General features: G+C 40.1%; 1 protein-coding gene across 6 annotated transcripts in view; it reads left to right on the forward strand.

The window, feature by feature from the left end:
- C7H18orf54 (chromosome 7 C18orf54 homolog) overlaps window positions 1–16,586 on the forward strand; it is a 60,152-nt gene that overhangs the window by 29,624 nt on the left and 13,942 nt on the right. For all 6 annotated transcript variants that reach the window (XR_011542053.1, XR_011542052.1, XM_070627612.1 and 3 more), the window contains 3 exons: window positions 14,034–14,140; window positions 15,560–15,796; window positions 16,292–16,498. Coding sequence is in view for 4 of the 6 variants with exons in the window: in XM_070627612.1 (XP_070483713.1) it covers window positions 14,034–14,140; window positions 15,560–15,796; window positions 16,292–16,498 (551 nt within the window). In the remaining 2 variants the exon portion in view is untranslated. The remainder of the gene's footprint in view (window positions 1–14,033; window positions 14,141–15,559; window positions 15,797–16,291; window positions 16,499–16,586) is intronic.

The raw sequence follows: 16,586 nt of genomic DNA on the forward strand, positions 1-16,586 counted from the left end.
GTCCAGCATTAGTTATTAGTGGTAAATACAGTTATTCAGTACTTGTTTTCAGAATTTCAGCTGATTATAATTGTTGCCATTTAACCCCCTGCCTGTGGATGTTTTGTAGAAGTAGATACAGGGCAGTGTTAGTAAGGACTGTTTAAAAAATTTTTCCCACTAGAGGGCGTAGTCTACTTTGGCAGTAAGATTAAGAAACTGCTTGAGTGGCCCACTACTGCTTAATCTGGTTTTGAGCTGGTCCCCTGACATTCATTCTCCAGTTAAAACTCTTGTAGCCTGTGCTGGAATATGTTAAGAAATGCTCTTTTTTGTATTCCCCTCACTTCCCACACCAAGTATAACTGTGTTTTGAGAAGGAAGAAGCATCTCTCTCTATCCTATAAACCAGATATACTATTTAGACTTGAGGCTTGATGATTTGGACCCCAATTCTCTTCTCTTTAGCATGCTTCAGCCCCAGGGTTCCTGTTAGACCACTAGTGGACTTGCGTTGTGCCCGTTCTCTCCGTTGTTACCCTCCCCATTCTCATAATGGAAGGGTGTTTGAGCCTTGGCACATGCTTTTGCCATTGTACAGTGGTGGGGAGCCTTGAAAGACTAATAAGTGGCCTTGGGTCTTTAGCAAGACATAGGCTTGATATTGTGAGCTGGCAGTGAAGGTTCAAGGAAGAACCCTTGTTACTTCTCATCCCTGAGGCCTCTTCCCCATACATAGGATTAAAGCAAGTTTCGCAAGTAGACTAGACCAGTGGCTGTAGCCTCCCCAATATCTCTTATTTCAAGTCAGGGAGAAAAGAGAAGGTGTAAGGTGGGGAAAGAGACAAGACAGAAAGGGGCAACAAAAGGCGAGATACAAACTTTGATAACATCCCTATTTTGAACTAACAGATCCTCCTTGGGTTAATCTTTTCATGGATTAGTAGACACTTGAGATTCCTACCTGTTGACCATAACTACAAAGTAACTTTGCAGGGGATGTTATAACATCCACATCCTAGGTGCAAGTGACTTATCGTTTTCTCCCTTGTTTCAGTCTGTATATGTCTATGTGAGGGGCCCAGTTGCTATGTCAGGCCTCCACTTAGCCATGGCCACAAAGGGGAGCCCCCAGACATGAAAGGGTAAAGTATAGACATAAGAGACGAGGAATAGAGTGGAGGATCTGCCAGGATGACTGAAATGCTAGAGATTCCCTGATGCCTAGTGGGGACCCTCTTTGAGTCATCTTTGTAGGGTCCTGAATTATAAAACTGGGAGTTGGAGTCGCTGTAGTCCAGTTGTAGGTTCTAGAAATGTCTGAATTTCATAGCAGATTTTTCATAGCATTCACCACCGACCCATAGTCTCAGATTCACAGGAAAAGGTCCAAACTCTTTATATTAACTCTGTAGCAGGGCCTCTCTGGCTATTGGAACGCCTCACTTGTCAAGAATGACCCAAACCAGGGCTTTGTCTCAATAATTTGAACAGTATCTTGTCCAAGCTTCACACATTCTGACCTTGAATAAAAAGGGGGCAGGGTAGGAATGGGCTTTACCGTTGGCGGAGTTGAAATAAGAGGTGAAATTAAAAGACAACTACGGGGTTTCCTGAAAGCTACTGACTGCATTAAAAGCAAACAACCACTGGTTCTGCAGGAACTAAATTGTAAACAATCTAGCAGAAATAATCACCTTTTTAATAAAGCAGGATCCACCCTTCCTGGAAGAGAAGTCCGTAAATGGTGATTAACCGATTCTTATCACACAGCTTGCTAGAAGATCCTAGGTCCTGAATCTGGGAGGGGGGAGAAGTTATATCTGCCCTAGAGCAGGTGTGGTTGAACTATGGCCCACAGGTTGAATCTAGCCTGCTGCTACTTTTTGTACAGTCCACAGGCTATGTTTTTTTGCATTTTTAAAAGGGTTGAATAAAATTTAAAAGATGAATATTATTTTATGACACATAGTAAAAGAATACAGTCTGCATCAAACATTACCACACTAAACACTCATGACAATATTTCCAACTCACAGGAAAGCAACAAATCAGAAATTTTGTTTTTTCACTCATCACAGAAGAGTTTCTTTACAAAAATAAAAAATGAAAATAAGGCTGAAGTCACAGTAAATTTTGAGTGGCTTATTTGTTAGTCAAGTAAGGAAAACAATTTACCAATAGTGGGTTAATTAAATTGTGATTGATTGCAGCAACTGAAGGAATGTGTCCATTTAAAGACTATTAGCATTTTGGGGAGATCAGTTGACCAAAGAGTTGACGACATTGGAAGCAATGTCAATAGTCAGTTAAAAATCAGGGCAAATGGTTTCAGTGGTTTTTCTTGGCTCTTGATGAGTCCAGAAGATGTTATTGACACTACTAAGTTGTTTCTTATTCCAGAAGTCAATGCTAAATTTGAAGTGACGAAAGAATTAGCCTCTAGTGGATAGTCTGTATGTTACAGCTAAAGGGGGAATATTTCAAAGTTGAAAAAAATTAATCAGTAGACTTGAAGTGGAATCTGCTAAGATGTATTACAACTTACAGTGATAAAAATATGTGTGAAGCAGAAAAAAAAGCTCAGTTGTACAAATTTGCGAATCTTGGTATTATTCATTAGCATGTGCTTCAGAAAATATTGAGAGTCTACCGTGAACCTGTAGTGTCAATGGTGAACTTCATTTCCTCTAGTAGACTTTAACCTTCATCAATTCTGTGAATTTCTCTCAGAAATAGAAGCTGAATCTTTCCTCTTGCCCTACCACACACCAGTTTGATGCCTCAGCAGTGGTAAAGTTTTATTATGATTTTTTTGATCTTAGGATCAAAATTGAAATTTTTCTTAGGAGCACCAGTATAAATCATAATGGAACACTGAATACCTTTGGAAATTAGCTTTTGAGGCAGACCTCATAATGTTTCTTAATAAATTCAACCTAAAATTGCAAGGCGAAACATCAGTTATATGCAAATCTTATACTGTGGTAAAGTCATTTTGGTGACAACTAATGTTTTAATTATAAGTAACATCAAACACTTCCCGTGCTTTCAAATGTTAAAAGCACACAATCCACACAAATTTGCAGTGGATGTATTTTCCAAGCTCAAACTAGTTTCAGCAGCATTTTTTGGGCCTCCATGCGAGTACAAAGGAGACTTCCATATTTAAAAATCCATTTAATTGTGCAATTGAAGAGCTTTCCCCTTACCTTCGATTGGAAGTGATTAGTGTTATGACATCCTAAGAAAGGCAAACATCAGGAGAATAATCTAATAGAAGTCTATAAATGCTTTCCCAATGATGAATATGCTCAACTAAAATTATATGCTTGTGGACTGGTATCAGCACGTGTCAGTAACTCTCTGTGTGAAAAGACTTTTTCAAAGATGGACATGTAAAATCTCATAAGGGTGAGCATTAGCAGATGAACACTTGTAATTGGTTTTGATGATAAGGAGCCCTAACTTTGAATCCCAGTTAAACAAAATGTTATCTCTCTCTGAAGAATTCAATTTTTCTCACTAGTAGACTTGTATTACGAAAAATTGTACTTATATTTTGAATTTTATCAAAAAATTTGTGGAAATTGATTTTCTCCTTGGTATGTAAGTACCTATGCAATATCTTTGATCTTGCTTCTTGGACCCCAAAGACTACAGTATTTGGCCCTACTATCTGGCCCTTTACAGGAAGATTTTGTTGACCCCTGCTCTAGAGGAGTGTTCTTGGAATATAGAACTGAGGAGTAACCCTCTAAGTACGTGGCAGAAATATATATTGAATACTTATAACCCTCTGGGTACTCAACTGAAGCCTGAGGCCTGAAGTTTTCTACATATTTTAAATTCTTACTGATAGCTCCTTTGTCCCAGAGACTTCTGAACATGGACAGGAATACTACCAACAACGAATGATTAATTTGTAAACATATAAAATTTTAAAACCTAATTTTTACAAGTATTTAAATAAATGCAAATTGACTTAATTCCTTGAGGTAATTTAAACTGCAATTTCAAACTAGTCTATGTGATTCTTTTGGCCACTTCAGATAGCAGATCAAATATACATAAATACAATGATTTAAAAAATATTTCTAGGGTTCTGATTAAACCTAAAACATCAACACCATGACTTTAATTTCTTATTTCTGTATTAGATCCTAATTTTTCCAAGGGTTATTGTTTTACTTCTTTTGGTAGCTTCCTAGAGTTTTAATAATATTTTGATTATTACCCAAGATCTTATTAATTTCATGTGATGTTGCAGCAACTGAGTATCTACAGTTAATTAATGGTAGAGATGTTGGACCTGCTTATGGGAGCGTTAGAGTCCCTTTTTTTTTTTTACAGTTATATCATGAATTTTACGTGTTACATCATGAGACTTAAGTACTTGTCTTTCATACAGATTTTAACTTTTGAAACTTGGTATTTTACCCAGAAATAATTTAAGCTTTAAATTTCCCATGACTGGCAGTGCCTGAGCTGTTCTGTTACTTATATTTTATTGCCCTGCTGTGTTGGCATTTTTAAATCTTATACATTCATTAAAGAATTTTGTAATAATTAGTAGGACCATCTATAAATTTTTTTTGCTAGTACATGAGGATGGGCTCTGTAATTATCCCTTCTCTTTAGAAATTTAGCGAATCCATCCTTTGGAACATACAGTTGAAGCTTCTTTTACTTGGCGATGATGTGTACCCACAGGTGCTGAGTAACTGCTGAGCCCCTCTTCCTTCCGGTTATCATATGTCACCCCTGGTGCTCCTCAGTCCTTCCTGGTTTGGGTACAGTTTCTGCTTTCCCCAGGATGGCTCAGCTCACTCACTGTTCCCTCCCTTATGTTTACTGTGGTGCCCACATAGAAATAAGTCTGTATAACTTATAAACATATATCATTACTAGAAGAAAAGTTCTGTATATATTAATACTCTTCTACTTATTAAAGTGTAGAATATATTCTATTTATCCTTTTATATCACAACTACCTTTATGAACACTTTATATTACCTTTTATCCTTTGAGTATCATTATGAACTTAGAACCTTTCACATGTTCAATATATTTCAATTAGCTCCAATAAAACTATTATTTGAAGCTCAAATTATCAAAATCTGGCTTGTGGGGTCCCTTGAAAGCCTCCTTTGTGTGGAGGTTCTTGAAAGCATCATTGCTTTCTGGAAACACCAGGATGTTCCAGACCCCCCTGATTTTTTCCTGCCATGAGACAAGTCATGACCTCCTTCCAAGGAACGAGGAATTCCAGCTCCTCATAGCAGAGACTGAGATTAGAGACCAAATTCTGGACACCAGAGCAGCACAGGAGAGTGGACGGAGGGCGAACATGCAGCTGCTGCAGCTGTTGTTGGACTGTTTTTACAAGTGACAAAGCTGGGAATGTCTACACCAATTCACACGGATATTTCTTATTTAGCTCATTGTATTGCTGTACCGAACCTGTTCTGTGTATGATTTCACTGAGCACTTAGATTTTCTCCTATGTTAACAGCATTCTGGAAGGGTAAGATAAGGGGAGACTGATGAAGGCTGGAGGCAATGGTCACTAGTTGGTAATGATTTGCGGGAAGAGATGTGATTGTCTTGAATGTAAAGATCATGTAAGAGTCAGTCATCTATTCATTTAAGCCTACTTAGTGCTAGGCCTTATGCTAAGCTTTAACGGTGATGTCTCTGCTCTGTGTAATCTATAATCTGGCAATGGAGGCATTCATGTAACAAATAATTTTACAATTAACTAAAATGAAAACTGAAATGAGGGTATTCTGAGAATGTGTTACAGGAGCACTTAACCTAGTCTAGGGGTGTTAGAGAGTTTAGATAGAGGAGAGCAAGGAAATGGCACTTGGCGGGTGGGTGGTGAAGAACAGCGAACCATGTTTAGAAGGAATTTGCTGTATTAGGAGGCATTAAAGGGCCCACAAAGACGGAAGGTGGTATTGTAGCTACTGAAGGCTTGTTGTTTTTAAGGAAATAGTTTACTTTTTCTTCCAAAGCTTTCTGAATTTTTTAAAAAAAGAAAGGATCAGAGTTTACAGAGTGTTATGTCAGACTAAGAACGCAAAAGAGGTGAAAATGTACCAGTGTGGTGACTGGCTGTCATAATGTCAGTATTTGTTAGCAAATAAGTGCTGACATTGTTTAAAACAAGTTCCCCCAAATGTGTATCATTGCCTCAGAGTTGCTGCATTCATTCCTCACCCGTGGCTTCACATCACATACTTGGGTTGTTAGATGGCAAGGCATTGGAATGGTAAAGAGGTTTTTTGGGTATGTTTATTTTTTCCCAAGGTCACTTGCTATGAAAATAAAAATTTTCAGTTTATTTCTTGAGGGTAGGAATCCTGGTGCGTTTTCTGGTCTTCTCCTCAGCCCCTCAGCACACTGCTTGTATAGAATGAGCCCTTGATGCATATCAATTGATCAGTTAGTTTGCTCTGATGGTTAAGGGTGTCCGTGGACAGATCTTTGTATGTAGTCATTTACTTGGTAGCTTCATTATTAACACTGTGAGTTTTTGCTTTTGTCTATTGAAAAATTGCAGTCTGTGGCATGCAGGTTCAGGAGATGGCGTCAAAGGAAGAGACTGTTCCAGGTGTGTGGAGCCAAATGAAGTATAAAGAAAGTATGGCAGGTCTGAAAAGTAATGTGACTGAGGGGGTTGATTATCTGTCAGAAGGATTACCTAAAAACTCTCTTAAGTTACAGCTAGAAGTTTTTTCAAAGAATAGATCTTAATACAACTCTGGAGTAGATGGAAAGCAGGTGGGATAGGTGAAGATTTGAAGGAAGAGTGATGTGGAACCATTGCCAGGAGTATGAGAACTCTAGATGTATATTTTTTCTCTGTGAGGGGGGAAGACCAGACGACTGTTAATCCCTTCAGTTTTTTTTTTTTTTTTTTTTTTTTGCTGAGGAAGATTCACCCTGCAGTAACATCTGTTACCAATCTCCCTCTTTTTTTTTTCCTTGAGGAAGATTAGCCCTGAGCTAACACCAATGCCAGTCTTCCTCTACTTTGTATGTGGGATGCCACCACAGCATGGCTGGTGAGTGGTGAGGTCCGCACCTGGGATCTAAACCCACGGACCTGGGCCACCAAAGCAGAGCAGGCAGAACTTTAACCACTTAGCCACAGGGCCGGCCCTCTAATCCCTTCGATTTTATGGTGAGTTTAGTTTTCTAAAACACTTTCTCCTATATGTCTTTGAATTTTTACCACAACCTTCTGAGATGGATTGTTGGAAAGGGCTTTACCCATTTACCCAAAGAGTAAAGAATTTGTATTTATTGCCTATGGGCATATAGCTTGTCACCAGTAAAGCTCAGACCAGCATAAAACTCCCTTTTCCGGGCAATTTTACTGAACTCCAGACAAGGCCTGTCCTGATCACCTGATTAAAATTGCGCCCTCTCACACCACACACTCCTGCCTCCCCCTGCTTATATTTTTCCCATAACACTTATCACTTTCTAATATAGTATGTAACTTACCACTTTTTGTTTGTTTGTTCTGACTCTTCTACTAGAATGTAAGCTGCACATGGGCAGAGAATTTTTAGCTATTTCATTTACTGATATGTCCCAAGCACCTAGAACAATGCCTGGCACATAATGGGCATTCAGTCAATATCTGTTGAATGAATGCACGTGAGCTGTAACAGAAGTTTTCTGGAGTTGGAATCAGCTGATTTTGTTCATCACTCAGCAGCCTTCCTGGAGTTATCCTCCTCTTCTATATGCTTTTAGATTGGCATTATAAATTACATAGGAAGCACTTATTTTGGAAAACAGCTGGAATGCTGAACATCTTGAATTGTTATGTCAATGGAATCTTGAAAAAATGAGAACCTATCAGTTTAATGATATTTCTCAAAATATCTATAATGAGTAGAGCTAGACAGTCCTAAGGGTCAAAATAATTCAGATGGGTAGAGCTAGACAGCCTTAAGGGTCATTGAATCTAGCCTTTATTTTATACACATGAGGAAACTGGCTTAGCAAGTCAGGCAACTAGTCCAAGACCATATTGCTATGTGGAGCTGAATAGAATTTTTCGTTTTCTTAACTTCACAAAGTTCAAAGGTCCTTCCCAGTGTTCTCTGACATTTGTTTTAGAAGCTCTTACCCACATAACACCTGTAGTGTTAGAGTTCTTCTTGAGAACATTCTGGAATATGTAATGGTGGGGTATAGGAGTGACAGGAATATGTATTGAGCCTTTTCCCACACAGATCTGGAATTTAAATTTAAGGCATTGATCTTAAGGTGGGCAACTATATAAAATAATTGTTTTATCTGTGGGACCAGTAAGGTGATTTCCCCATCTCGTTATGAGGGTACCATAAGCATAATGTTTTTCTGTTTAATTTTCCTTGTGCATTTCATAGCTGGAATGAATCATTAAGTTGTAGTCTTTGTGGCAAGGATCCATGTCTTCGGTGATTTTGGTACTTCTCCCCAGTGTAGGGTAGATAGTACATTCTCACATATCTCTCATATCTAGTGGTCATCTGAAAGTTGAGCAATAGATAAGAAACATTTGCATAATGAGAGCATTGTTCACTCTTGTTACTGGTAGATATTTCAGAGGAAGTAATCAGAAAGAATTTCCCAACATTGCCTTATCAGTCTTTTCCACCTGGATGATTATAGAAAGCAGAAACCTTGGAGACGGAAGAGGCTGGGGAAATGTTTTTATCAGAACACAGCAGCACTGTCTTTTCTCCCCTACCAGCGTGGCATAAAGGAAGGATCTAGTTGGCTCAGTTTTTCTAAGGAAAACAATATTCCTTTGTGATTGGATATGTTCCAGGAAAATAAAAATAAACTCAAGTCATTTAATGAAGAGTTACATCTTTTTTATTTTTTAAGATTGGCACCTGAGCCAACATCTGTTGCCAATCTTCTTTTTTATTTTTTTTCTTCTCCCCAAAGCCCCCCCAGTACACAGTTATATATTCTAGTTGTGAGTGCCTCTGGTTGTGCTATGTGGCACACCACCTCAGTGTGGCTTGATGAGTGGTGCCATGTCCATGCCCAGGGTCTGAACTGGGGAAACCCCGGGCCGCGGTAGCAGAGCGTGTGAACTCAACCACTCAACCATGGAGCTGACACCGTGAAGAGTTATATCTTAACGTGTATTCAGTTTAGCCCTTTGATAGATATTGCAATCAGCAGCCCTTAGAATGTGCCAAATTTCTAGCCCTTGTGTTGGAGATTAACATTTCAGAGAATAGACTTGGCAGCATACCTTAGTGGAAATAAGGGCTAGAGAGGGTGAAATACGTTTGTTTTAGTTTGTGGTAAAAAATAGACCACCCATGTGTGTAATGGTGCAGCACAACAGAACTTTATTACTTGTTTATCCAAGAGTTTTAGATGGATGTTCTTGGCTGGCAGGTGGGTTTCCTCTACAAAGTGAATTGGGGACCTAGGCTCCTTCCATCTAGTGGCTCTGCCACCCCCCAGGGCAACACTGCATCCAGCTGGTGAGAGGGAGAGGGGCATGGTGGGGTGTACCCTCTTTTTTTAAAGTGTTAGCTTGGAAATGGAACACAGCATTTCTGCTTGTATTTCATTAACTAAACTCAGTCACATGGCCACATCTAATTGGTAGGGATGATGGGAAATATAAACTAGTCGTATAACCAGGAAGAAGAGGTAATAGATACTTTTCAGGATTTTCCTTCTCTCCTTCTCTCACTCTTCCCTCCCGCCTTTCCTCCCTCTCTCCCTTTCTCTCTTTATTTCTCTTTCTTCCTTTTTACTTTGTATTTTGAGTTAATTTTAGACTTTAGACTTTAGCGTTGCAAACATATTCCCTGAACACCTTTCTTCCAGCTTCTCCTTATATTAACATAGGACAATTTTCAAAACCTGGCCCAATACTATTAACTAGACTACAGACCTTATTCACATTTCACTAGCTTTTCCCATAATGTCATTTTTTTCTGTTCCAGGATCCAATCTACTTAGTTGTCATGTTTTGTTAGTCTCTTCCAATCTCTGACAGTCCCTGTCTTTCCTTGCCTTTTATAACCTTATCACTTTTGAGGAGTCCATAATTACTGGTCAGTAATTTTGTAAAATGTGACTCGGGTTTGTTTGAGGTTTTCTGATGATTAGATTGAAGTTGTGCAGTCTTGGGAAGGTTACCATAGACTGGAGGTGATCTCCCCTTCTTGGTGCATCGTATTGGAGGGTATGTGACGTCAGTATGTATTACGGGTGATGCTAACCGTGATCCCGTGGCTAGGGTGGTATTTGCCAGGATTCTCCACTATAAGGTACTGTTTCCCCTTTGTAATTGTCAAATATTTGGGAGAGGTACTTTAAGAATATGTAGATATTCTGTTTTCAGCTTAACCTTTCAACCAGTAATTTTAGCACCCCTCAGGGGCGCCTGCCTGCAGCAGTTATCACTGTGGTGTTCTAATGGCGACTTCCTGTTTCCCCCAGTAAAAAACAGATTTTTGATGGTTATCTGATGGCTACATAAGTATTAAGGATTCCTGCCCTCCTTCCAGTGCCTCCTATTTTGGAGATTAAAGTGACCATGGATTAAATGATGTTAAATGGTGAGAGGGTGGATTAGAAGAAGATGAAGGGGTTAAGGGCTATCCTGCCACAGTCTTACAGAACTTAGATATGGTCCCACTAGGAAGCTCCCTGGAATGGCAGTAAGAAAACCTGCATTTCAGTTACAATTTTGTTACCTTAATGTAAGTGGATCCTTTTACTTGAATTTTCTTATTTCTAAAATAAGGACAATTCTATAAACCATTCAAGGTCATGGGTGAGAATGTAGTACTCTGAATTACTAGAAGAGTTAAAAGGTGGTTTATAAATTCAGGGTATCTTTATTCCATATTAAAATGTAGGTGTTATTAAAGTAGCAAGTCTGCTTGTGCTTATTAGAAAGGATCAAGCCTAACGTCTATTGGACATTCACTATGTGCAGGCCCTGTGCCGAGTGCTTTGTGTATTTTCACTTTAGTCATCTTACACCTTTACGAGGGCAGCATTATCAGCCCCACTGTATAGATGAAGAAGTTGAGGCACAAGGGAGTTAAATAACGTGGCCCAGTCACACAGCTAATGAGGGTAGAGTTAGGATTCAAACCATGGTGGGCTGGCTCTGGAGTTTGCACTCCTAACCACTCTACTATCAATGTGTGCCCTGGCTACAGCCACTGGCAGGGCTGAGAATCGTCAAGTACACACTGGTGTGGCCGCACCTACCGCTTCTGCTCTGACTGCTCGGTGCCTGTGCCCCATGGCTGCTTAAATATTTGGGGCATAAATCTGGCCCGTGATGATTAAAATTGTTGATATTTCCTAATTGTGTTTGAACTGAGCAAGTATTGTATTTGACAGCGTGAACGAACCCCAGGAAATACTTTCAGGTGTCTGTATTTATGATTGGAGGCTCAAACACTGAAATGAACAGAAGTATTGGTCATGTATTTGTTAATTATTCTTCCCAATTTTGAGGCATTAACACTTGTTTGTCTTTGGCCACAACATAAAAGTAGTATGGTTCTTGTTTAAAAGTGACTAGATGTGTGATTAGGTGTGTTACAAAGAAATGTAAACAGGTCGTCAATGTTCTTCTGTGAGTCTGAAACCTGCTTGGTGATTTGGCTGCTATTTGTGGAATCTGGTTCAGTTTACAGTTCTGCCTGTTTTCTTCCCAGCCTGCCAAGCATTTCTGGTCTAATAGAAACTACTCCATTTCTGAGGGTTATGTGAATGGATAGCGTATCCACTATTGGGGGACTCTGGACTGTAGCCCCGAATTACATTCACATGCCTTAAAATGATTTTGATAATATTCCTGCGTTCAGCTGTTCTGCCTCAACTCACCCTGAACTATTTATATGTATATCAAAGACCAGAGATTCTCCTGCAGCAAATAGAAGTCATAGGAAAAGCTCTGGCTGAAAGCAGGGGAGCTGGACCTCTGTTTTGGCTCTGCCGGTGACTTACTGTGTTACTTTGGGAGCAATACTTAGCCTCTCTGGCCCTCTGTTTTCTTACCCGCAAAGTCCAATAGGACCTGCTCCAGCTGCAGCATTCTTGATTCTGTGCTAAAGCGAGTTCTGGTATAGTTTGGTTGATGATTTGCTTGTCTTACCATTTAAATAATTGCTATTTGTGGTTCTTAGATAATGCTGGTGACAGAGGCCTGTGTTTTCAGACTTCCTAGAAAGAAGAATAGCAAAACATGAAATTATGTAAAACTTCCTTTGAAGTTTCATATGGTACCGTTTGCTGATAAGACCAAAGAAAAGTGGCATGCTGTCTTTCATCGAGTCTTAGAGACCACTCATTGTAAAACATATCCCATTTTCAGAGATACTAAAATGTAGAATTCATTCCAGCTAACAAATGCGCAAGGAAAACAGGAAAATTGTGTTTTATGGTACCTTGATAACAACATGAGGAAATCACCGTATTAGCCCCACAGATAAGCAATTATTTTTGAATACTTTATTACTTCAAAATCAGTGCCGTACATTTAAATCTCAGGTCTTTGTGGGAAAAGGCTCAATTGGTATGATGCACTGGTACTTCTTAGATTTGATGAGGTGTGGCGGGAAGGTCGCAACTTTCTATCACCTGAGCATAGGTTAACCTGCAGCCTTGTCGGAGCCTAAGCTGCCTGTCCCAGAGAGGGTCTAGGTTTTTACCACAGAGTCTGTTCCAGAGCTGCTTATAGACAAGCCACAGTTGGGAAATAGAATGTAATCGACTACGTGTGCCTACCTAGTAAAGCCACGATGGGACTCGAGTCTCAGCTCAAAGTGATAATTTCAGAGAAGCCTTGCCTTTTCTTCCCATCTCAGAGACAAACTCCTGTATCCTCTCAGGACCTTGTACATACTTCTCTCATAACACAGCACATTTTTTGGGTGGGGAGAGATGAGCCCTGACATCTGCTGCCAATCCTCCTCTTTTTGCCGAGGAAGAGGGGCCCTGACCTAACATCGGGACCCATCTTCCTCCGTTTTATGTGTGGGACACCTGCCACAGCGTGGCTTGATAAGTGGTACATAGATGTGCGCCTGGGATCTGAACTGACAAACTCTGGGCCCGCAAAGCAGAGCACATGAACTTAACCACTACACCACTGGGCCGGCCCCACACAGCACATTTTTTTGGGTAATTATTTGCTTCTTTTCTGCTTTCCCTACTAGACTACAAGCTAATCAAAGGTCTCTTAATGCTGTACAGGAGTGGCATCCGGCCTGGAATCCACTAGGCAATCAACCATTGAAGGAATAAGGGTAGGAAGGTAGGAAGGGAAGAAGGATGGAGGACTGCTTTGTGGATTGTGATAGTTTTTAGATCACTCAGGCCACCACTCATCACCGGGAAAGATGATGCAAAATGAATTTTAATTGAAGGTCTAACTTTCAGGTAACAAAATTATTAATAAACCTTGGAGAAAAATCAGTCACATTATTTAGAGGCAGGGCTGATTTGGGTGAAAAAAGATTGTATTAGACTAAGCACCCACTGTTAAACTCTGTAGAGAACCAATGTGACGAAAGAATCTTTTGATAAAGAGTGCTTTGCTCCAACACTAAAATTAGCTGTGTGATTTTGGGCAATTACTGCACCTCTCTGTGCCTCAGTTTCCTAATCTACAAAATGGGAATAATCATAGTACCCGATAGGCTCACTGTCAAAATTAAACCCATAATCTATGTAAAGCACTTAGCACAGAGCCTGGCACACAGTGCAAGAAGGAAATAACTGATAGCTATTGTTGTTATCACCTGTGTATGTGTCATCAGTGTGCAGAGTTGAGGACCAACGCAAGTGTTTTATTGATCTGTAATTTGGGAATTCCTTCCAGGGGTTTTTCAAAAACCAAGATTATAGTTAAAGAGACAGCTTCCTCATTTCATTTCCTTAACCTCCAGCTCTATATAAGTACTCCCTTACTTAAGAACTGTCATTCTTCTCTCAAGGGTCTCCCCATTTGCCAAAGCTACATTCCCCTTCTTTTTCTTTTTCAGTGAATTGCTTGCTCCTCTTGCCAATGGACAACTCAGCATTTGAAATGCACGGAGATGCAACGCAGGGTGTTTTGTCTGTGGGGAAGATGAACACTGTCTCTGGAATGGTAAGCTGGGGTTTACATCTTGGGATTCGTTCCCCCAACACCTTTGTGCAGAGCTGAGGAAGAATTCCTCTTTAGACCAGCTCTCCTCAAGTGACCCTCTTCAGAAAGTTAGCATCTCCTGCTCTGAATATTTCCCCATTTGCCTCCTCTCTTGTAAACTCTTAATTCACACCTCCTTTAGCTCTTTAATGGCCCAACTCTCTGTGAGTTGTTGCTTGTTAATGGTATTAATGAGTTATTTATTGTTCAATATAATGCCCTCATACAATGTTAAACTGAAGATGTTGATAAGTGATTATGCTGTACAAAATATACCATTTAAGAATGTTAAAGTAGTAAGACTGTCTATGCTAGTTATGAGTGGTCAACGATATGCGTCTCAGAGGGAAAGCCAGGAACTCAGAGGGCAGTGGAACAGGAGACCTTGACGTCAGTGCTCACGAATGTCATTTTAGTGGTCAGAGGAATGAGGGTAAATTGATCCGAAGGTTGGGGCATGTATTCTCTTGGAAGCTTTCAATAATGTGGATTGTGACTCACAGAAGTAGTCCTGTTGTTCTGATATTTGTAGCATATATTTGTGATGTGAAACTGGGAAATATTAACAGAAATATGTGGAAATACTGTGCTCAGAGTTAGTAGTTAGATTAGTCGCTCACTTAGGTAATAGAGGGAAGGAGGGGGATTTAATGAAGCTGTTTCCATGAAGGAGGGAGGGAGAGAAAGACTGAGACCTGTCAGGCCGGTTGTTTATTCGTATGTACTTGTTTCCATGCACGGACTTGTACATGTAATGCATATGCACATTCTGGAACTAAAAAGTTCTTAGAAAATACACTTTATAGCCTCTTTAATTTTTAGGTGAAGAAACTGGTAAATAAGGGCTAATTGAATTGAGATGCATTTTATGTATAAACTTAACTGGCTACTTAATTTTGTAGTAATTTATTCTGTGCCCCAGCTCCTCATATTTTAATTTTTATCCTTATTTATTTGGATGTCAGAAAGGTATATGGTGGGGTGCGTGTGTGTTTATTTACACTCATATTTACATATGCATTATTTTACTGAGTGTATTTATCCCACAAGTGCATTTTTTTTAAATAAAGGGGAAAATAAACCTAATTAAGAAAGAAGGCAATATTTCTTCTTCTTCTTCATCTTTTTTTTTTTTTGGTGAGGAAGATTGTCCCTGAGCTAACATCTGTGCCAATCTTCCTCTATTTTGTATGTGGGATGCCTCCACAGTACGGCTTGATGGGCAGTGTGTAGGTCCATGCCCAGGATTCAAACCCCTGAACTCTGGGGTCACCGAAGTGGAGCGCGTGAACTTAACCACTACGCCACCAGGCCAGCCCCAGGAGGCAATATTTCTAATGCATTAAGAGTAGGGAATAATGGCTTCCTAATTTCTCCTAGGAAAAGAAGAGGCAGTGGTCATTGATGAGTGTTTTCCTGGTGTGTCTCTTGGCCTGCACCATTACCACAGCAGTAGGAGTCCTGATTCTCTCCTTGGTCTATATTAACAACTCTCAGCCCCGTTCAGAAGTTCCTTTAGAACCTGAAGCCTGGCCTCTGCAAGCAACAACAATTCCCATTGTGCAAAAGGCTGTTGATCCAAAATTCCAGTTTCTTAATCATCTACCTAAATCCAAGGTATGACAAACATATTAGGAAAAAGAATCATCTATTCTAAATGGCAGTTTCAAGACCAAATTTCCATTGCATGTTTACTAAGCTTTGATCTCTCTTCATTGGAAGGACCAGCTGTGGGCCATCTGGATGAAGGGAAGTGAGGGATAGAGAAGAGGGAAAGTTGGGTTGTTGTTGGCCCCAGACAGAAACTTCCTTTAGTAGATAGTTCTATACCTAGCTGGAGGAGAGACTTGAAGGTGGACAAATGGAAAGCCCTCTATTCTCTGGCCAAGACAGGTATATTTTTTATGTCTAACAGGAACTAGACTGATAATACTACAGGTGGCACTGTTGTCATTCTCGGAGTCTTGTAGACCCAGTCTTCCTTTCTTTTTACTGGACTCCAATGTATACCTCACTACTCTTGCCTTCCTCTTAACTCTGTAGGCCATGGTGGCCTCACGTTCCTCAGGAGGTGGCCTCCATTCTCATGGTTGCCTGCTTGTGACTTTTCAGGTGTTTGAGTTCCCTGGTGGTGCAATTCAGTGGGCCCGGTACAGGAGCAATGTCAAAGACTATCTCAGCCTTGAAGAAGAGGCCTTTGGCAGCAGTTTGAACAGTCAGCGATCGCAGATGACTCTGGGGACCCTGAGAATAAAAAGCAATGGCCTCCGGGCCCCTCACTGGCACTTCAACGCTAACGAACATGGCTATCTTGTGCAGGTATAACCAATTTGCCCTCAGTCTGCACTTAAGCGTTTACGCTGGGTGTTGTCAGGCTGTTATTTTAGATATTGCAAAACCTACTTAA

This window comes from Equus przewalskii, chromosome 7, assembly GCF_037783145.1.
Source record: "Equus przewalskii isolate Varuska chromosome 7, EquPr2, whole genome shotgun sequence".
Lineage (NCBI taxonomy): Eukaryota > Metazoa > Chordata > Mammalia > Perissodactyla > Equidae > Equus > Equus przewalskii.